The sequence below is a fragment of the Opisthorchis viverrini genome (assembly GCF_000715545.1).
Source record: "Opisthorchis viverrini unplaced genomic scaffold opera_v5_348, whole genome shotgun sequence".
Taxonomy (NCBI): Eukaryota; Metazoa; Platyhelminthes; class Trematoda; order Opisthorchiida; family Opisthorchiidae; genus Opisthorchis; species Opisthorchis viverrini.
In genome coordinates, this window is record NW_008752006.1 from 222,268 (window position 1) to 245,481 (window position 23,214).

Consider the following 23,214-nt stretch of genomic DNA (forward strand, 5'->3'; position numbering starts at 1 on the left):
GCTGGTTTCATCGGCCTGCTTTCGGGAGCACAGGGGGGATATGACCACAATCGGCTTGGTCATGAGTTTGGGGTCGTCTGGTTTAGTGCCCGTGGAAGCCTGTTTCGTGCTTCCACTCCTGACCTGTTGTGACCAAGCTAGCGCGTCTAGAGGACGATCTTCAGATAGGCGCCTGATCATTGGGTTGGCCTTTTGAATGCTGCCAGCCCGCTCCAAGATTGCCTGTACGTCGGACGGGGAAGAAAGAGTAACTAGAAGTCCAAGGGTTCGCTTACTTCCCTCTTGGCGTAGCCATTCTGCGTGGAGTGATTGATCAGGCTTGCTGAGGATCGACTGTGCCAGCTTCGCTGGCGTGATTTTTCCGGAGAACGATCCCCAGATTATCAGCCTGTTTTCCCTTAGGCGTCTTTCCACTAGCGACGCTGTGGCGGTTTTTATAGCCGCGTCAGAAAGTTGTATGACTTTCTTCGCAGCCATGGGACCCGGTATGGACATCGCGAGGTATTGGTTCAGCGAGGAAAGTTCCTTGTCGACTTTCGCCCAGGTCGCTGCATTCTTAGCGCCTGAGTCCTCCAGTGCCTTCGAAAGACGCTCTAATTTCGCGTCGAGTATCCCGATTAAAGCGGAACACTGGCAGTGGTCTTTCGGCATCTGCACTGGGGATTGGGTACCGTTTCGGGGGACTCTTCTCTTCGCTGCGGTATGCATTGCACCCTTGACATAGAGGCAGCTGGCACAGAAAAACGGGTCAGGAGAGTTGGCTAGTCGGCTTATTTGGTCGTCCTGTAAACCCGTGCATTTGAAATGCCACCAGGCCTTCCAGGCGTGGCATTGCATACCGCGTTTGACGTTCGACGGGCATATTATGATCCTAAGGATTGATTCAGGTACACCATGGGACGAAACAGCATTACTACGAGGATCTGCGCACTGAACTACATACCTGAACGATGGGCAGAGCAAAAATGCTTAATCTTGACTTCGGGATTAATTGTTCCTGGCAGACTGATGGGCATCGTCTCTATGAACTTACAGCTGTGAGAAAAATTCACCATAGCCACCAAACCAAACGGCATAAAACAGCTGTTTTTTCCACTCTCTGCTAGTCGCTCCAAACATGCGAGCAGCACCTCGTAAGCTGTGCTTACTAGCCTTCGGCTCTTTACACAGTGAACTCATTAAACCCATGGTATCTCTTTGGCCCGTTCAGACCGGTGCGCTTTGAATGGGCTGAAATCCGAAACGCGGCACATTTGACGGGGTTTCGTTTTAGGTTCCCAGAAGCCATGGCGGGTGACGACAAAATGAACATCGATAGTATAATCGCACGGTTATTGGAAGGTGAGTCACAGCTTTGCGGTACTAGCCCTCTTGCACAAGTGTTCTTCATGCGTTTTCTTAGTTGCCATGGCGGTTTAGTGTTACTTGCCATTCAGTTTTTAGTTAGGTAGCACAATGAGGTCGGTGGAGTATAGCCACCATCAGTTCCCCTTACAATACACACTGCAGACAGACAACTGAAGACACCACTCAATGTTCCAGACGGCTGCAACCATGGGTGAGGCCGAAAACAAATTCCCTAGAAGTAGCCAAGCATCAGCAGCGTCGTAAAACTCATGGCTGAGGTACCTAGTATCAACTACCCCAGTCGTTGGTCACGGCTTGGTGTCCAATAAGAAAGTATATACACCAGAAAAGTTCCACAGGTTCGTGTGTAGAGGATGGTTGTGTGTGTGGCGACTACCTCATGGGAACAAATGTAACGGTTATGCGGCTGAATACGACGGGTAAAATTAGATGAGTTTGTCCTTCATCGCTTGGTGCGAACTAGTGGCGAAGATCCTTCCATAGGTTACTCTGAGTCCTGTGTGGTGCAATCCAGTTGGCGAATCTCGCCTTCCAACGATGTTTATGGCAACTTAAATCACGGTGTCCTAAAATACAGTTGGGGCAGCGCCGTCAGGCTTTCTCGTCAATCATGAGCATACGCGGGTGGGTCCATCATGATGAATCACAACCGAGACCACAACAACGAGCAAACGTCGGATAGCACCAAGAAATCCAGGGCGGAAGTTTTCTTATGATGGCACAATCGCACCTGCGGCTACATGTGCAAACAAGGGAGTTTCTGCTTGCTTGCCTTCTAAGTCGGTCTCACCAGGACGTCTTTTTTGAATCGAATTCCAGCGTCGTCGTACGTTCAGTTCTAAAAGACGTTTAGTATCGTGTAAGAATCGTGAAAATAGGTAATCATATTTTATACAAATTCGAACGGAAACGGATTGAAATTACACATGGAGCAAAACTGTTGGTTCGCCTGATGGATATGCAAAGGGTTGAGAACGTAATAAAGCATGATTATGGGCGAATTGTGGCTCCATTCTTAATCTTCATACGTTACAGGCAGGGATACACACCGGTAATCCTATTCCTGCACCAGTGCTGGCAACTATCTGCGATTCCTTTCAGATTCCCGGGCAATGGCATGTTGTGCTAGGATTGCTGTGGCGGACAGCTACAAAGAAGGGAATGTCATCCTGATAGCTGAAGTTGGGTGTGTTGAAGGGTGCCTCAGGAATCTTACCTGATATTCCAGGATGTGAAGGGAGGCGCATAATGGCTAACGAGAAATTGGTATTTGAAGTAGGGATGGTTTTATCAAAGGCGGTACCAGAGCCAATCGTTCCCTACGTAAATCACGTGAAAGACAACTGTCTTCCTGGAGTACTGGTGACGAGAGTATAATTAGCGATCAATAATAAAGACATCGGCAACATCAAGAATGGCATCGTGCAACACCAACTGGTTTATAGCTAAGACTTATCAGTGATCCAAGTACCGGGAAAGCGTTTTGCTATTGCGATTCTGCCTTCCTCTGATGAAGGTTGGGTTAGAAACGGTCGGCTCTAAAAAAAACCGCGCACTCCAATCGCCCAACGGTTGGCCGTGACCGCTGGTGCATTATTCAATATGTTCGAAATACTTTTACAGAGTCCGGTGCAGCACAAAAGGCACCTGCTGAGCGCAGCCGCATCAACAAGCGAGACAGTAATCCCTTGTTCTCTACGCCATTGGGTTAGGGCAAACCCGTTCAGCCAAGAAGGTCAGAATATTGAGTCTTCGGCTTCGGGCGGGGTTTCCAAAGAAAACCCCTTTATCCATTACCTCACGGGTCAGACGTTTGAGTCAGGCTAGAGGCGGGGTCCCCTAACAAAAACCCTACATCCTCCCATTACCATGTGGGTCGGACTTTTGAGTCAATGCTCAAAATGGGGTACCTCAAACAAACCCTCATTTTCGGCCTGGGCAACCGTGAAGTATAATTTACCCGCACAGTTCTGTGTCCACCAATGTCCCTCCCCAACCCGTTCCCACCGTAGTCAAGCATTGCTGGGTCATCCGACTGTCAGTTAGCTGACCGATGGGCCTTATTCACCCCGCTGCTCATCAACAATAAGCAAAGTAGCACCCTTTTAATTCCACAAGATCCTTTCTACGTAGGATCTTTTGATGTCCCCACTCTATGTCGAATTGCTAAACAGGAAATCCTCGCCGAAATCTTCTACTTTCTTAAAATTGATGTGCAGTGTCTCCGAAACACATACAAGGCCCGAGCTTGGTTATGCATCTCAAAACGCCAAGGGTTACTCAACTCTTTCACACTTATCCGTACGTGTGTCTGGTGACTCGTGCAATATATAGCGTGCACTCAGCCTCAGAGCTTTACGCGCTTTGCCAGATTGGATCACGCTTTGTGTCGTCCGGTTATCCAGATCAATCAACCTCAATGCCTCTCGACATAAAAAGCGATGCTCATGTTCCAACGGACTGCAGTTCTGATGCTGAGATGGATACTTTCTATCGAGAGTTATCCGGGCCTATTCGCTAAGTAAGAAGCACTGACGTGATCCTTGCGGACGATATAAATGCCCAAGTGGGTCGTCCGAGCTCCTTGAAATCTCATCTGGGCGGTCGGTTCGGAGTCGATGCTTTTCTCACAGACAACGGAGAGTGATTACTCCAGCTGTGTTGATCATTATTATCTGTTATCTATTACTAGCCAGTACGAACCTTCAACATTAGCGTTCGGATCGCGTACCCTATGTGTCAACCAGCTGCAAATCAACCATGGACCCAGTGTGATGAGGCGGTTATCAGCCAACTGTGGAGAGCTACAATTCAAGACCGCCGTTCCTTCTTGGGCACAACTTTATTCTGATGACGCCATGGTGCGTTCACGCCTGATATTTCGTTTTCCCTCAGGCCCTCGCAACGCCCTCATAAATTCTTGGCCCCCTTATGGCGTTATACGCCAACTCCCATGGACTTGTAAAGGTCTACGGAAGCTCTCGCCTGAGTTCACTACATCAAGTGGTGTCACCCTCCTTCCAACTTCGGCATTGATACGATTGTAGGGTACTCACTGTCAGCCTCTAATGCCTGTGGGTGTCCGCTCAAGGATACCGAGTACACAGACGACATGGCTCTTGGATCTGACGCCATCGTATGGTATGCGCTTCACACATGCAAATTGTAAAGTGCTACTGCGAGACTGGATGGGCTCGAACCCAAATCCCGGCAGGGCTCTAACACTCCCTCGGTGATTAACTTCCATGCCACCCGAAGGAAGCACGAGGGTTGAGATACTTCCAGGCCTAGACAATAGCAGTCTAAATGTCAGAGTTCAGTTCGAAATACAAACCTAGTCAGAAGTACCCACCTGACCATCCAGCTCTCCCGAGCACAAGGGTGTTACAGTTGGATAATAATTATTGTTTGTAGGGGACGTTCACCACTGCCTTGAGCCCACGCCAGACTAGTTACAAAAAAGTGCTTCTGATGGACCGAAGTCCCACTAGTTTTTGACATTTCTAGAGGCTGGGACTATCTGAACTCTTCGCAACATATTACTGATCAGCTGTTGATAAAGGAAAACCTTCGGTGACTCAGAACATACTACTTCATAGCTGGTACGGGTTTGAATGAGAGTTGACGGCCGGCATGACTCCTTCCAGTCGGAAGGAGGCTTTATTCCGGAGCTGCGGGTGATTCTAACGCTGCTTATTTCCACAGGATCTATCGTCTTACGGGTTTCAGGAAGTTATCCATCCCTGCAACTAGTAGAGTTCCTCTGATTTTCAGTTTTACTTTTGTCACGTCTTTATGGAACGCGCTTCAAAATCCGAAAACCTGTTCGCTGATGGGCTTCGATTGTCCGACTTACTTGGGTGCTGTGCATTCGCACAATCTACTGTAGCTGAAGTATCGGCAGCCCTCTATTTTGGCATGCCGTTATAGCCATCGAACTGTCAAGTCCTTCAGGATCTCCAATCCCTCAATATCCATTGAAAATTCGGATCGAGGGACTCGTGTTTGTCGGCCTGTCTTTGCAACTGCACAGGGCCTGGTTGCGACAGAAAGTCAGTTCGTATACAGCATCCCTTTGGAGATTTCAAGTCGTTTCCACAAAATGACCCTAGGAATAATCGTTATTTCGCTCAGACTCCACCCCTTGATCCCAAAACCTCAAACGTCTCATCATCATCGACAGCACATCAGTGTTCAACACTGATGCTTCACTGCCGTAGCCATACGTCTACGTAGGGCAGTCGACATTAGTTGGCTGCAGCCCATCCGTAAGCGAATACTTGATCAGTGAGTCGGAATCGCCAGAGCTGGTAGTGCGTGCCTGTCAATGTGATTGGGACACGTGCTACGCAGGTCCAGGACCACTTGTCAAAATAGTTCTGTTCCCAAATTTGGGTCCTTGTTAGTGAAGAGTTTGCGGCGGGAAGGCTATGACGCGAAAGGGCGGACAAACAGTTACCGTTAAGCCATGCAGCCTAGGATTTCGCCCACTTGACTCCTTGCATTTGTTTAGAAAGGGGGCGAGATAGCCCAAGTAGTTAGAGTGCGAATTTACTCACCGGAAGGTTCGTGATTCGTACCCGACCTCTGCCACTCGACTTCCCTGTCTAGGCCTGGGCCACCTGGCAGTATCCCAGCCCCCGTGCTTCCTCCGGGTGGCATGGCAGCTAGGCACTGGAAGGGTGTTACAGCTGAATGATTATTATTAATTATTATTAAAACTCTACAGGACATGGCGCGTAATCGATGCTACTGGCGGCTACCCTGAAACATCCGGGCCGGTTAATATTTGTCGCCGTACGATAGGTTTGTGTTAGCTGGGGTTCCGTAAAGGACCACATCAACAGGTTGGCACCAGTTGCTTAACTGCTGCCGTCTTTCATGAGCACCACCCACCCAGTTGTTCCTAACCGCCTCTCAAAACGAAGCAAATGATTTAGACGATTTTGGACGGGCAGGCCTCTGGGTTACCCGGACCGTGAACTCAGTGGGAATTGAGACGGAATGTCCACTCCTTTGGCTTTCCTGATGCAGTTAGACCGTGAGAAACGAAGTTCAAATCAGTGGAACTTATAAGGTCGTTGGAACACTGAAACCTGACCATCCCAAGACCTGGTATGGAGACATTGTCACAACTGCTCGAGTACATCACAAGATTTAGTTGGCCGGAGAAAACAGACTTCAGATCATATGTTGAGTTCCACACAGCTACTACTGGGTGAAGCGTATGCTCCATTCGCACGATTTTACCAGGTTGCTTCAAGTCACTAGGCGTGCTTTTGATACCATGATCAGATGTAGCTTAAAGAGGCCCAGTGGAACTAAAGTCCTGGCCTTTATGTCTTTCGGATACTAAATTTAACTGGATAAACTGCAGTTTCAAACTTGTTCTGTTGTTGCTCATGCGCGGTAATTGTCTGTGTACCTGTAGTGTGCAGTATGACGATAACGTCAAATGTTGAAAAAAAAGCTTCAACGAGTGATAACAAAATTATCGACGGTACCAACATCGTCTTGTATTTTATTTATAAGACCGCAATTATTGGTAGGCAGTGTGCGTGGGGTGAGATGGCTCAGTGGTTAGAGCGCGAATTTACTGACCGGAACGTCCGTGGTTCGAACCCGACCTCTGCCTCTCGATTCCCCTTGTCTAGGCTTGGGCAACCTGGCAGTATCCCAGCCCTCGTGCTTCCTTCGTGTGGCGTGACAGTTAGGCACCAAAAGTGTGATACAACTGAATGCTTTTGTGTTTATTATGTTTTATTTAAAGCTTACATTCTAAACAAATCGGTTTCCCTGCAATACTTCGCCTGAGGACAGGCCCTTGATGTTTGTAAAGAGTTTACACATACCCTCGAATACGTTTCGTAGGCTTAGGATGCCCGTTGAACTCTGAAATCTCTATCATCTAGTGGCGCTAATCCATATTGTCCCCTCCGTTTTTCATCACTCCTGTCATCGGCATCACAGTGCGCGCTCTGAAGGGCAATGAACTGCAGTACCTCCAGGGAAGTATTATAAACGTGGTACATGCGAACGACATTGTTTTGCGATTTTTCGATTGTCTGCGAAAACTATTCTAACTATTCAAAATATCACAGGTGACATCATTTTCGGTGCATTTTCTAAACTCAGGTTTACCCATATCCTTGTGCCCCTTTGAAACTTCGAAATGAAAATCTTGATCTGTTTACCTACACAGCTGCGCAAGCCTTTGTTGTGCTGTGAACACATTACCAACGCAGGAGCAACGTTAATCAATGTTTATTTCACTTAATATTTCATTGGTGGCCTCAGGAACTAATGTGTTTGAAGGGCGACTGCACCGTGGTTGCAAAACCAGGACTTTAGGTGTCCTCAAAGTTTATAGCCTTTGTGTGTCCGTAGAGCAGCAAGGGTTAGCAGGCGGTAGTGTGTGCATAAAGAACTGATGCGTAAGCGATGGCTGGGTAGTGAATCTTAATCCCTGGGGCATCATGAAATTTGGTCCCTCTCGGCATATCCAGTCCACCCGTCGAATCCGAGCGCTAGGAGAGCTAACGCCGAATTAGGTGGTTTGGTCATCACATTAGGATGTAAATGCTTAGTAACAGTGGACGTTTTTGTACCCATTGGTTGTGGCCTGTGTTGCTACCCTCCTGTGATCCCGAGACGGCTCATCGGTTAAGACGCATATATACTGACCTGAAGGTCTGTGGTTCGAACTCAACCCCGGCATCTAGATTGCTCCTGTCTGGGTTTGGGCAATCTGGCAATATCTCAACCCTCGTGCTTCCGAGTGGCATGGCAACTAGGCACCGGAAAAATGTTACAGCATAACTATTTTTGTTATTTTTTGTGTCCTGTAACTACCGCTTTAGACACATCCCTTTGAATGAACCCTTCTTTATTCCTGTTCCCAGTTCGTCGGATACGACCTGGAAAGAACGTGCAACTGAACGAAGCGGAAATTCGTGGTCTTTGCTTAAAGTCTCGGGAAATATTCTTAAGCCAGCCAATTCTTTTGGAACTCGAAGCCCCTCTGAAAATTTGTGGCGATATCCATGGTCAATATTACGACTTGTTGCGACTTTTTGAATATGGTGCATTTCCTCCAGAAGCGAACTATTTGTTTTTGGGTGATTATGTGGACCGCGGGAAGCAGTCACTCGAAACAATATGTCTCCTCTTGGCCTACAAAATTAAGTACCCAGAGAATTTCTTTCTCCTGCGTGGTAATCACGAATGTGCATCGATTAATCGTATTTATGGATTCTATGATGAATGTAAGTTGCTATCCATAGTTTTGTTAATATGCGTATTCCAGGCAAACGACGTTACAATATCAAATTATGGAAAACCTTCACTGATTGCTTCAATTGTCTCCCCATTGTTGCGATTATAGACGAGAAAATCTTCTGTTGCCACGGTGGTATGTTGATGCTCTCCTCAGGTGCACTGTTTTTTTCAGGCTTATCTCCAGATCTACAAACCATGGAACAGATTAGGCGCATCATGCGCCCCACTGACGTGCCAGAACAGGGCCTGCTGTGCGATTTATTATGGTCTGATCCAGACAAAGATGTGTCTGGTTGGGGTGAAAACGATCGTGGTGTCAGTTTCACCTTTGGGCCAGATGTAGTCGCCAAATTCCTGCATAAACATGATCTGGATCTTATATGTCGTGCGCATCAGGTGCGATGTACTTCATATATCATATTTTGGCTTTCAGGTTGTGGAAGATGGGTACGAGTTTTTCGCCAAACGCCAGTTAGTCACACTTTTCTCAGCACCAAATTACTGCGGAGAATTTGATAACGCTGGTGCCATGATGTCCGTGGATGACACGTTGCTATGCTCTTTCCAGGTGCGTGCATCTTAACTTCCTTTACATTCGCCTTTTCATTGGAGCACTTCTGGCATGCACCAGCAACTAATTTTAGAAGACACGCAAGTTGTCCGGATAATTTACTGTATAACGGTGCTTTTTCACGTCGACGGATACTTGATTATCTCCATCAACGTCAGCTGTCACCATTGTTACGAGCGAACTAGTGATGACCGTGAAACCGGTGTATCCCGTTTAAAGCCCAAAATTCGCCACCTGTAGTTTGCTAGGAACTGCAGTGTTCATATCACAGGCACCAAGGTCACTGCATTTAGGCCCGTATGCTATATGCAAAATCAATTCCATTTTTCCAGGTGATACGCAGCGCAAGGTTCATGCTGAAAGACAGTTCTCTGGAGCGGTCTTTCAACTTGTTGCGGCTGTGAAATTTCGGAAGGAATCCGGTTGAATGGCATCTGCTTAGCACCGAACGCATGTCTGGATACCACACCAGTCAGCATCGACATTTTATGCATGATTCATTGAGAGCCAATAAATCCTTACGTTCAGTCGTGTGTACGACAAATACTTCCAGACGTATATTCTCAAAACCTTTTCTTTGGTTCCCCTGGTAAGCAGCCCTTTGTAAGGGGTGTTACTGCATGACTTTGATAGTACCTCACTGGTTACCAGAGAGCGACACGACGCACTTCACTTCCTTCTCTGGGATGAATAGTCTGTTCACTGTGGGTTAATTAATCTTTCATACACCTAGTCGGCATGAATAAACACTACCATGCATTCTTCGTGCACTACATGTCCTACTGTTACATGCCAGGAGCAAGCCCATTGTTACTAGAAATGGATCGTGTGCTTTTGCTCGCAAGGGATGAGTTCAACGGGACAATAACGGAAGCCGCTTCATCTAATCCACGGCACAGAACCCAAGAGGCAACAAGCAATATTAATGGGAAGTTAGTGTATAGGGAGAGTCAGTGTCTAGACAATCATCAGGCTGCTGGGTCAGATGAGCTTCCATCGGTACTTTCTGACCAAGTCTGTGGATCGATTATGGCCGGTCTGAACTAGGTTGCCTGAATTCAAAAACTTTTCAGATCCGCGTACCTTTATTCAAAAAGGGAATTCTCAGACACAGCCACAAACATTACACCCATCATAACGCGGATGGTGGCTTTATTAGTATTGTGACTCAACCTCGAGCGTGATTCTCAAACCCGAGAGCAACAGCCAAGAATTCATTTATCGTATTACTTGATGTGCTTCAGTAGCCCTACACATCACAGGTCAAGGTTCTTGGTTTTCTATGGACGCCAAAGAAACTCTTGACTCTGTAGGCAAATCAACTCTAAAATTTTTCGACAAAGAGAGAATGCTCCTGAATAGCGGTCTGACGGATATAACTTTCGTGGGATCTCGTCATCAGGTCGATATCCACCTAGTAGTGGAAGTAACAAAATAACAGATGCTAACCCAACGACGAGATCCAGAAGACACTTGTGTCCGTCCTGACACCTTAAAAACAGTCAAGCTGACCTAGTCATCTAATCCTCTGTAAACAGGCGTTCAAACGTCTCCCTACCCGAACTCAATTGAGTTTATAAAGGTTGCTTTCCCGTTTTCATTAGACTCAGTAACCGACTATCTTCCAGTAAATAGTCCAAGGGACCGTGCATCTTGGTGGTTCGTGGATCCACACTATCCAGTCTCAGCGATATGAGTCTCACAACTTCAAGCTGTGAGAATATTCCGGGATTTTCACTTCACTTGTGTGTCACTCAAACTCCAGGACGAAGAGCTTTTATCCGTAGACCAGATTACTTATTTGTCAACCTCATGTTGCCTGCTTTTAGAAATGAAGTCAGTGTACACAGTGCCGAGGGGCGAATTGAGTCAGTTATAATTTCCGAATTTCACTAAGGCTAAGGGGTGGCGTGTATATAGTAGCTGTGTGAACAATCCTACTCGATGGTCATTAACCTTATCTCCTCCTATCCGAATGCCTTAAACACCTCTAAAGTTTGGATCTTTGGTGCTTCCATGACTTTTCCTGACTGCGACGAGTCCAAACTGAACTGGCGAATACTCTTCCATGGATCAGAATCAATAATGCACCGTCTGGTGAAGGAAGCATTTCCAATTTTCATTACCGAAGGGTTCACAGGGGGAGAGGCAAGGCGGAAAGAAACTGGCTACTGTTAAACTGAGTTTTGTGGGATTTTCACGAATCCCTAGTCGAGGTCCACGTGAATGCCTCTGCTGGTCGCTGGAAACTTTAAAAGGTATGACACGTGACCACTCCCGGTGGCGATCATTCTGCCACTCCGCGGCAGAGCAACCGAGCCGAAGTTTCTGTTGTGTGAGGTTCACAAAGGATGTTGAATGACCCCAATTTTACCAGGGAGTCTTCCATCATGGTTGTGTGCCATTCAAGCCCTCCTAGCATTCTGTATTACACTCGATGATGGTGGCCATCACCTGATGAAAGCGATACTCATTAACCCGGCAACCAGTTCACACGCAGTAGACATTGCGGTAAACAAGTCAAGGGAAGTAGTGTGAATTCATAGTAGCTACTCACTTCATCGCCGAGTGCGCATCGCGACTATGCATTTAATTTGACAGCCGACGATTTCAGAATCAGGCTATTCTGGAAACTTGGAATAGAAGCCAAACATATCGGGATGGACCGTCGCGTTTGGCAAGATAATGCATGTGAATGGCAAAATACAGTAACTTGGGAATAAACTAGCAGTTTCGCGATTCCGGCAAGAGTTTCGGGTTGGATTTTAATTTGTTTCCTATGGGAATATTTTGAATGGAAAATTGCGCTCCCCTTATAAGTTTAATGTTCTAGTCAAACCTACTGCAATCTTAATCTTTATATTTTTAGTGCCAGGCCGGTTGAAGCTGTATCGAAAAGACTTTTCTGGAGTTAACTTTTCTAACTTCACTTGTGATGGTTTTTCTTCTATGTCGACAAATATGCTTTTTCATAGACAGATTGCCTTAACTGCTTACCAGCATATTTTTTTAACCATCAACTTTGTTTTCAGATCCTGCGACCAGCGGATAAAAAGAAGTATTATGTTGGTGTGGCCACAGGAAATCGACCAATTACACCACCGCGAGGGGCAAAGGCAAAGGCGAAAATGTAACTGGCCTTCATCTGGACAATCCGTCTGTCATTGCCGGAGCCCGCAAATGCACTATAGACGTTGTCATTTACCTGATCCATTCGCCATCTGTTCGGAGAACCTGTCTCGTCGCACTACATTTCTGACGACGTTTTTCTCCCGAACTCGTCCCACCTTCTGACCGAACAAATTCGCATGTCTACTCATCTTAGTTGACACTGAATGTGTGCTTGCACGATGATGGTTTATGTTATCCGTCGTCAGTTCTCCTCCCGTGATTGTTTGAGGTTAAAGGTATCTTCAAACCGTTCATCGTCAGCTCACGTCATGTGAATCCTCTTGACTGAAACTTGTATACCAGACTTACTGTAAATTACCTGATTCGACCGTCTACAACCTTGCTGTCCTTCGTTGCTTTCTTACCGGAACTCATTGTTGCCTTGATGCTCCATTTGAGGACTCGTGCCTCTGGTGTACCAAGCTAGCCTTCCCGTTGATTGATCCATTTTAAATGTCCTTACCTGTTTTTCCCGTTGTACAGGCGATCGGCTGACCGCTGCTTTTCGTTCAGATCACTTCTAATTTACCTCCCTCAAGTTGGCCATTGACTCAAGAAATGCAGATAGACCGCGTCTGCTAATTTAGACAGACTTTTTGTTCGATTCCATGTGCCTTCACCGCTAGGACTGACCGGTTTCCGCTCATCCCTTGTTGGATCAAGGCTCGACTGTTGTCGCAAAATAAGGGACAATTGAAACGAACAAAACAGACAGCTCCCTCTCTTTACAAGCACGCGATATTTTCACGTCCCTGCATTCGCTTGGGCTAACCTGCATGGCTGACTTCATAGCTAAAAACAATACGTTTCAAATAAATAATTAATCTACTACGTCAGCACCCTTTGCTTCTCATTTATGTGCGTTTTCACAATCGATTTATGGCAACGTAAGTTCCTCATACTGTATGTCCTAATACGAAATCTTCATTTTCCATTTATCCACCATAAAAACAATTTCAGATGTCTTAACTGTCTTGCAATTTGAACAACGACTGAGATACTATCACGGTGCTCTCACCCAGACAGACGAAATCGAAAAACCATTGTTGCCCTCTAACCACAAGCTTCTTAGTTCGTTATTTATCCTCAACATTCATCGGCGCACCATTCAGAGATGAATTCTTTAAGTCCATGTTAACCTTATGAAATAGTCATTGAGGGATGCGCTACTCAAGGCTGCTGGAAGCTCTCCGACAGCTCTCTTGGGTTCATATAGGTACAACCTCCGTGTCTCCGTCGATCTTCTTCCTGGGCAACAAATTGTGCGTGCTTATTAGTAGTATGTTACATTAGGGATATCTACCGCGGCTTCTCAAATATCGTGCCAACTGCAACGAGATGGTCTTGGTGCAGTACGCATTCATTTGAAGGATATCGTACACGGAAAGTTCAGCTGAAACTCAGTTGAGTAGACAATCGAGCAGCAATATCTTTCAAGGAGTCGTCCATAACAATAGAAGAGTGAAAAACTTCAAGATATGCGATGATCAGGAACCTTTCTTTTCTTACTGCGCAATTTGGCCGAAAGCGATTATTTCCACAGAAAGCCTCGAGCTGCTGAATTTTTCATAAAAAATCTCGGAATGCCAATTTGATTTAGCTTTTAATTCAGATTTTGAATGGTAATGTAATGGGATAATGCAACACAATTAGTCACTTGTTTCCAGACAGAAAAAAACCGTTTTCAAGAGCTGTATCAGCTCAGTGAAATACACTCATTTGCATTACTATTTGATTTCGACGGGAGACTCACCTGGAAGTCAGCCGAATCTCTCGTTTATGGTGTTTTTAAGCACCAGACCGCATCATGTTTCAGTTGGCGCGATATTCTAGATATCGTGGTGCATGGAATAGATGTAATGCACGACTCATAGGGTTTCGGTCGAAGAGTTTTCAGCAACCTTTTAGTAGTGTACCACGTTCATACATCGCATCAACCCTCTTGGGTGACTCCGAACAAGGGCACTTAGGAGGAGAGGACGATCTACTCGTCCAAGGTTAAAACCATTTCCTGTTTCGAAAACTATAGTTTGCTTGTTCAGTTCCTTGCCTGACAAAAAAGGAATCCCGGCTAGTGTTGCTTACGGTGCACGCTCAGTGTTCGACCGCTTGCAGTAGCCGCGATCCTCAGTTCTCACATTTTCTTTCTCATCCAAAGCCCTTCAATCTACGGGGTTACAAAGGGTCACATTACCTCGGAATTTCGCAATTAGGGGTGGCGAATTTATACGTTTCCGTCCTCATAAAACGTCCGTAGTCGTTTGATCATATTCTTTCTGACATGTGTTCTAAGGTGGTGTGAATTCTATTCTGATTCATTACTGTCTCCGGGAAGCCTAACAATCGAGCGTGAAAAAGCGGCTGTTTTGTGTAAGTTTGTCGCTCTCGGAAAGTCAAGCGCTGAAGTCCGTGTTATGGCAAGGGGGCCGTGCTTGGAACAATGTAAGCGCTGTTTAGGTTGTCTTTTAAATGGCGTCTGATTCCGTCGCACCAGTCAACTTCAAACTGCTGGAAGGCTAGCAAGCCTTATGCGGCTGTCTTGCTCTCGTTGTAAATCCTTATCATCGCTCATCCTTCACGGCACGACGAGAATCAAATAACTGCGATGCTGTTCATCTTTTAGTCGATTTGGCCAGACGAGAGTGTAGCTCGATGGCCTCGCTACTGACAAAATGTTAGTAATCTGCTCAGGATGGAAAATATCCTACAGGCCACATGGACTTTCCATGTCAAATCCTCTAACTCGAAGTGAACAGTTGGGTGGTGACTGCCGCTGCATTCAATCTAAGTTCAACTTAACCACACTGCCAATCAGCCAACCTTTGAGTTTTCAAATTTTTATCCGAAGAAATGCGAGTTCGAATCATTTCAGATATTCGTGAGATGCGTGCCACCTGTGAGCCCTAGCACAAATGAAACTGATTCACATTACTTCAACTTCGCCCACTTTTGTCTTGCGGAAGAACTTTCGGAATCACTTAACGGATACAACACGGGATCTATTTTCTTGCACATGTGGCGTGCGAAATGTCAGAAAGATTCAATGGTTGGTCAGTGGTAAGGATCATTTGAACAAGAAAATGTGAGGTCATTGGTTTAGCTTCCAAACCAGAAGAGATAAAAATAATTTCCTGTTATTGGGACCATCGCACAGGCAATGGATGGAATTCATCTGTGTGCTTACTCAATAATACCCAGATATGAGACCAAAAGTTTGGAGCTTCTGGAATATAAAATATGGCAGACATTTACAGTTAGTTTTATCAGTATGGGGAATTGTCATCCTCCCCACTTTGTGGAACGAGTTTAGTTTGAAATTATCGCTACACGTTGGAATGTTTTTCTCAAGAGGACTTATGTGACCCCTTTGGGAGCCCTGACTTAAACGGAGGTGGAATTAATCAACTGAAAATTGTGGATGACAGAGCTACAACGATTTAATGGAAACCGAAGAACTAGCACAGTAGCTTAATCTCCTATTTGGCCTACTTTGCATTTCCATGTTTAAGTCCCTTCAATAGAAGCAGCAAGCCAATGAGTCTGAGAACTGCACCGCTAATTCAATTTCGTCATTTTAGCTGTGATGAGCTGCTCCTAGTATCCAATAAAGTTTGTAGCCGTCCTCAGAATCAAGCGGAACCAACAAACTAATCCCTCTTTTTTGGTGGTTCGCGTCATCTATTGAAACGGAAGCAGACTGCCTGATGATGTTTACCGAAATCAGTAAACCAGATTAATTTCAAAGTCGTGAGACATCTAGAGAGTGTGCTTCAATCCAGAGGAGCCAGAAAGGGTGAACCTTCCTGGTCATATATTTTAGTCCTCGTTATTGAAGCAGTGTGCATTTCAAGGCCACAGGTGGTAGCCAGGTATAAGGCATCCAAGCGAATATTCTGTTAGGGGACGCTCACCTGACTATCCCATCAAATTCCAAACCCACGCCTTTGTAACTATCAGGTTTTCGAGGATCGATGATCCAGTAATAGAAACAACCTGATTGTAAAAAAAATAATTTCCGACTGGATCTACAATAGGTAGGACAGGAATCATACCAAGGTCGCAAACTATTCCACAAAAATGATATTCGTCTGTTTTACAATACTGGTAGTGCCAAATCAGTGGTTAATCAATGACTCGCAAAAAAATTCACAGTGATCATATGCCGTTTACAAGAAGAATCAACTGGTCAAAAATTTCGGAGTAGCTTCTAACTACTGCTTAATCACGTGAACAGAATGATGATTAAAACATGCTTAGCTGGTGCGAACGTTAGACACGAACAAGTTTGTCATTGGCAAGTTCCATCAATATTTCCATGGTATTTGGGGAGAGAAACATGAATATCGACAGTCTGAGCTGTATACTCATTCAAAGAAAGTGGAACGCGCGAGAGGCAGTTGAATTGCACGCTTACACAGGCTCACGATGCGGTTGAGAGATTTTTTTAAAAAAAAAAATGGGTTAGAAAAAAGGATTGTCAGAACGCAGAAATCACACCCACCTGAGCAGCTCAAAACATCGAAAACTTCTTTTGAATAACACATCAAGGCATGATTGGATTGCTGCATACCGAAATGAAAGACCTCAAACTTGACCTGTACGGAAGGTCCTTCGACACCGGCTGGATATACGTGATCAGCCATTCAGCCATCATCATTCGTTGCTCCATCAGAGTTAGTATATTGGTAGATGGATTGAATACATGATCTCTATTCAGATAACCCTCTTGGCTGTAGATGATCGATAAATTCTATATATTTGAGCTGTTGATTCGGTGATCTAGTAGGGCAAGTATCGATTCTGTCTCATCAGGCGGTCTACGGATGCAAGCTAACGGGTCACAGTGACTAGTCTTGTATTGCTTATGGAGAACTAAAGTACAAATGACTTGTACACGTTGGTCTGTGGCATCATTGAAACTATTGTGGGGGGTGAATTATTGTTTACTCACGAAATACTGAGGGAATGTGCCAAACACTAGTACTCAAGCGTAGTGGAAATGGGCTTCTACCGTCGTCAAAGCAAGAAAACTACGGCGAGTTGGTCGAATCGACTGTGTTGTGTGGTGAACTTTTTTCGTGTGCCACTGCCTGACTCCTTTAATATACAGATTGATCATTTATCAGCGTAACAATCATTCCTGTTGTCATAATCAAAATCATCAGCAGGAGCATCATCTCTGTCAGCGCCCTCGGCAGCGGTACATTAGTATTAAATGCTGGTGCTTTACTGCCACAACTATAACGAAACAGCCAGTGTGTTAAGAGTGGAGAGAGAGGACAGTTTTGGGGCCTTACTCTAGGAAAGATCAAGAATAAGACGATGTACTATCAAACCATCTATGCACCATCTTGGGATAATACGCTATCAGCGGTAGCAAGCCGGCATCCTTTGTGACCCTTGCTCCACACTACCAAACGCACAAAGAAAGACAAAATTTAGCGAAGCAGGCCGGAAGGGAAGGGATAGCATGCGGCTTTGAACAGCGTACAGAGGTAATCCTCTGGACCTCACCTAAAGAGCTACGAAAATCTTACAGTACCCATGGACTGTGGCTGATTCATTTCAAACTGCCGTGTCACAGCCTTTGCAAAATCTCCACTAACACGAGTTTACGGTAGAAAATCATACTTTATTTAACACGTGGTATTACACTCCCAACCATTTTATTTGCAGCTCTTCTGATCATGGTTCAGTGACGGATACTCGCCTGCACTGTTTTGTTTCAGACTTGCTGCAACCAAACCACTGATGCTATACTGAAAAGGCATCGTTGATCAAATTTCGAAGAAGTTTGGGGTCATCGGTTCAGGGTAATCAAGTTTCTCAATCATAAAACTAATTGGTTTTCAAAATGGTATTGAATGCAGCACAATTCAGCCTCGTAAATGACAGGCATTACTTCCGTTTTAATAATGTATATCTGAACTTCATCTGTCATAGTAAACGCGCAGCTTGGAGAGATGCCAACCGAGAACCGATGGACACAGTCGAGCAGCCTGAATTTTCAAAGGAATAAGACAGCACCGAAAACCTTGAAGAACGGACGAACTGTTGTGAAAAAGAAAATAATGGCTTGCGGATAACCTACTTCGCTAGTCTTCATCCGGGTGTCACTTCGGTTCCTACCTAGACTTACCGTCCTCCGGGGTTTCTACTGCAAAATCTTATCAGTGAGAAAACTAAGCAGGAAGCGCAGTAGCCTATAGACCTGTCAAAGACCGATAGTTGTAAGAAAACTTTTGGTCAGCTCATCATGAATTCGAAATGACTATCAATGCTGAAATAATGGGTCTGATGAGTATTAGAAAGCTCCAAATGCATTCCATTTGGTCCGAGTATTCTTGGTATGATTATTCCATCTATAATGTCAAACACCATTGAAGTGGATGGTGGTTGGTTGGTGGTGTGAGTAGCGCGGCCCAAACATCTGATGCAGTGTGATGTATCCCCTATATGGTCGAAATGCTGCTCGACTGTTTCAAACTTGCATCCCATATGGTACTAGAGTAGCCAATGGGCATATTGTGACAGGTTACATCTCTACGGTTNGTAAGAGCGGTTCACTTTGCCCTTTGGATGTGAATAGGAGTATCTATCGGTCAAAGTTCCCTCAAACACATTGCTGATCCGAAATGAGCCTAAGAAAGCTAGCATCGACATCGAATAAGGCAAGTGGAATCTCATCTGGCCTAGTGATTCAGTGGCATTTTATTGGTAGGGTTGAAGGAAAGACAGGTAAAGAAGCAATGGACTAAGTTAACTGTAAACGGAAGTACAATAATATTTCTTCAGCACTGGCACCCTTTCGGTGTCTAGCTGCCAAACCACCCAAAGGAAGAACGAGGGTTTGTCCAAGCCTGAATAGGAACAGCCCAGATGCTGAGGTTGGGTTCGAACCATAAACCTTCCGGTTAGTAAGTCCGCACTTTGAATGCTGAGCTATCTCGAGCCCAGTGATCTAGCTGGTCTATTTTGTCGCAAGAAACTCTTTTGAGTCACTCAGTAAGAAGATTAGCCGGAACAGGTTCCGCTTTCCACTTGTTGAACTATTTGATTCCATCACAACCCTCATTCACAAGGCTCCCCTTGAAGAGAAACAGCGCCTTCCATCAGAGAGTGAAGGCTGTGTGTGTGTGTGTGTGTGTTAATAAGCGACTGTGAAATGAAGGTCATGAGGCAGTATTATGCTTTTATGTGTAGACATCGCCAAGGATATTGACGTTGGGTTACAGAAATGTTGAAGACTGTGGCCAACGGATGTGATTAATTTTACTTGACTCGAGCAAATGATAAAGACAGTCCTCGAGTCTTACCCAAGTGACGGAATGTGTGAAATTCAATCACTGCCCGAAAAATCACGCTTGGCACCTTGCGCCGAAGTTTAACAGTCGTTTTTCTTCACAAAAGTAAGTTTTCCGCACTTTCTCTGGTGATTTTCCATTTTCAGTGAAATCCCTCACCTACCAAGTAGAAACACCCCTTCTATCGAGCACACATTGAGCCCCGCGGCAAAAAATGTTCCGCTACATAGATTATCAGAAATTCAGGACCAAAAGAAAGGACGGTAAAAGTTGTTACATTGAATTAATGCATTTTTTTTAACAAGAAGCAACATTTTCAAAATCTAGCATCCGTATTCCAGTAAGCGAAAATGTTGTACGGAAGACTGGATTAGAGCCCTTGGTAGATCGTTGATGGGTTTTGTGGGTACCGGAAAGCGATAGAAACCCGCCATTTTTAGGCGGTCACTTTTTCCGTAAAATGTATGTTTGATTTTCTTCTATTTGATTTCTTGTCGTTGATCTCCTCTACAGATGGTGAGCAGTGCACTTCTTTACACGATTATTGCAAAGAATAACAGAAAGGCCACCTTTTTTTTCTGCCTCCAGTTCCCAACCCAGAGAGTTCTATGTCCCACAGGTTACGGCTCAACTGAACCGCCGACCTTCCTAAGTACTAGCCACTCCTCATAAAACGCACTGGAGTATCCCCTCTGTTGACGCTGATGAGTCACTAACGTTGTTGGGCTGCTAGGTTTCCTGTTCCTTAAGCGGGTAAGTTTTGGCAATTTGAAGCAACTCACTCGTCAATTCCATTGCATCTTCATACTCATACTTCTCCATACTCCTTTTGTCTTCTTTTTCTGTTATCGATGAGCTTCATGACCAGAGGCTTAGTAATGCTTGATACAGCTTCCGTATCCGAGCTGTAGTCGAACCTGAGTTAGTTAAACTGAGTTTTTTATGCTACACACAGGATGAAACAGCTGACTGGCCGGTTGACGGGCTGCAGACAATCGTCATGGTAACGGAACACCGACAAATTAATAGCTTGAGTTGCGCGTCCTGACAGAACTAGGTTAGTAACCGAGGCAGACCACAGCTGTCACACATTTCGTTTCAAGCCCCGGCCTAGTCGCCCGAGGCGCATGAGCAAAAAAAGACGCGACTGGAATGTCTGTCTCACACGAATGGTGGACATGTATGCAGTAGCTTATGGGCCAGAGAGCCACTAACTGTTATGCGCCCTTAAAAATTCATTGCCACTACTTCGAAAAGGCTCTCAACTCAGCACGAAGACGGTCATTTTAAGCAGATTGGCATCAGTAATACGGAAGCAAATAACTAGAATCGGAAACGTGGTCCGGATTTCCATACTGAAATGTTGAAGATAGGCGCACAAAATTTCGTTCTCACCCTTTGCCGCCTGCAGATGGTGGAACGTGACGAAAAAGCGCTGCCAATATCACTGACCGAAGTCACAATAAAAAAAACAGACATCCTGATCGCAGCTCAGCTGTTACTCTTGTTATGTGACGCATTTTTATGAAAACCCATACATTCGTAAAAGTTTAAAAGGTCGTACCACGTGTATAAGAGATCTTAAAACTACGGTGGTGTCACTGTTGTCAAGCTGATGGCGACTACATTAAACTGGAACGGATATCGATGGGACAACACAAAACAGGAAATTCATTGTAATCGAAACTGGGCGTAATACGGGGCAGGGTAAAATTACCCACAGACATAACTGGGTATTAAAAGGAGGAATCCAGGTTAAGCAGACTCAGAGAAGAAAATGTTGAAGTTAATAGTTGCCAAGTTTATTCACCTTGCTTTCCTTATTTTAGAAACTATTAACCCAGTCAGATCTTGTTTTGTCCTATTCTATTTCATGCCAGGTTGAGTGTGACTTCGATTATATTGATTTTCCAGTTTTGTATCACCCCAATTATATCCATTTCTTTCATATCAAACAGCCATTGGCGTGAAGACGGATGGTCTTACATGAGATAATTACTCCACTGCGTTATTGGGGCCTCCTTAGATACGTGACATGGCCTGTTGAACTCTTGCGAACATAGCATTTCTGATGAAAATATATATAACACCTCAAGAGTAACCACCGAGCTGTGATTGGGATATCTCTGCACAAGGCATCTGGTTATTTCCAATCTGGATGCTGTCACATCTGACCACAACGTACTAGCAGATACTAGTAACATAATGCAAACTACTCACAAGTTTGCAGAAAACTCATTGATAAACCACGACTGTACAAACCAAATTGATATGCAAATAGGTGTATTTGTCGAAATCAGTACAATTTGGGCTGAAGGTTGACGGAAACTCGGGGACTATGCCTATCTACCTATCGCCCCAAAAAGGCTAAACCGATTATGAGCTGTTGAAGAGTTTCAGCAGCCTTGTGAGTAGTTTTCTCAATGAAAATACTAGCAAATAACTTTTTAAAAACGCATATCCAATACGCCAGCTTCATGTATCATTGGACAGCAAATGTTCAGTTCTTTCAAACTGCTTTGGCCGTTATCGGCTAACTATGGAGACTGATACTCTTGGTTTGGGCTGATTAGTACATTACTTTCTCGATCATAATTGACCGAATTGTTGATTCTTTATCACTGAGTCCCAAGATGGCGTTTTATCGACCGATTTCGAATACACCAAAATGAGGGGGATTCAGCGATACAAGTATTTTGGCAACTAGTCGTTACCTTTTTTGAGCCACTTTCAAGCCCGAAACACTGACCAAAACGTAGTAAGTGAAAATGGGGATCGATCGGTTGCAGTGGTCATTTCCGAAATCTGTGGTGGAAATTTTTTCTATCGAAGCACCAATGCGCTCGATCGCTGAAGTGACGTAAACAAACCGCGGTTGCTGCGTCTTGGTCTCGTATCAATCGTCACACAACACGTGCGGTTGGTAGCTATGGCGAACGCCCTGCCGCACAGTTCAAAGTAGGCCTAATGAAAATCGTCGTCACTGTTTGACTAAACGGAAAAAACGCGGCACATTGCGAGTCATCTGTGATGTAAGAGCCCATGATAGTTTTTCGTTCCAATTCACATGTTGTTATATTAGCCGGCTTTGTTATCGCAAATGATGACGGAACACAGCATCGGATACACAAGTCTACTGTGAATACACTGACTTCCATGTGTAGCGAATTCTGCTTCCGAAGGAACTGTCATATCTAGTGACCTAGGCAACATCACTTTACGTTTGCGAGTTTCATGCTCTTCATGACTAGCCTTGAGTATGCTTTGTGTTCTTTTGTTTTTCGCGGTATATTTGTCAAGCAGGTTGTAAAAGTTTTATTTTCACAGGTGACTGCTCCTAACAGCTACAGTATTCGCACCTAAGCAATGAAGTACTTTTGAAAATCGCATGCATCACCATCATCATCATCAGAGGGAGAAACATCAGTGTTGATACCGATGCTTCACTGCTGTACAACCACATACTTTATCCAACTATATTTAAAACCTTAAAGTGAAAAGAAGAGTGGATGATAGAGGGAG

General features: G+C 44.9%; 1 protein-coding gene across 1 annotated transcript; it reads left to right on the forward strand.

Annotated features, from left to right (window-relative positions):
• Nucleotides 1-8,242: 8,242 nt before the first annotated feature.
• T265_10243 (hypothetical protein) lies at nucleotides 8,243-13,348 on the forward strand (the record flags this gene model as incomplete). The annotated part of the gene is made up of 5 exons (XM_009176560.1): nucleotides 8,243-8,633; nucleotides 8,675-8,779; nucleotides 8,819-9,042; nucleotides 9,080-9,214; nucleotides 12,250-13,348. The coding sequence occupies 5 exons, from the start codon at nucleotides 8,243-8,245 to the stop codon at nucleotides 12,349-12,351; spliced, it is 957 nt and encodes a 318-aa protein (XP_009174824.1).
• Nucleotides 13,349-23,214: the final 9,866 nt, after the last annotated feature.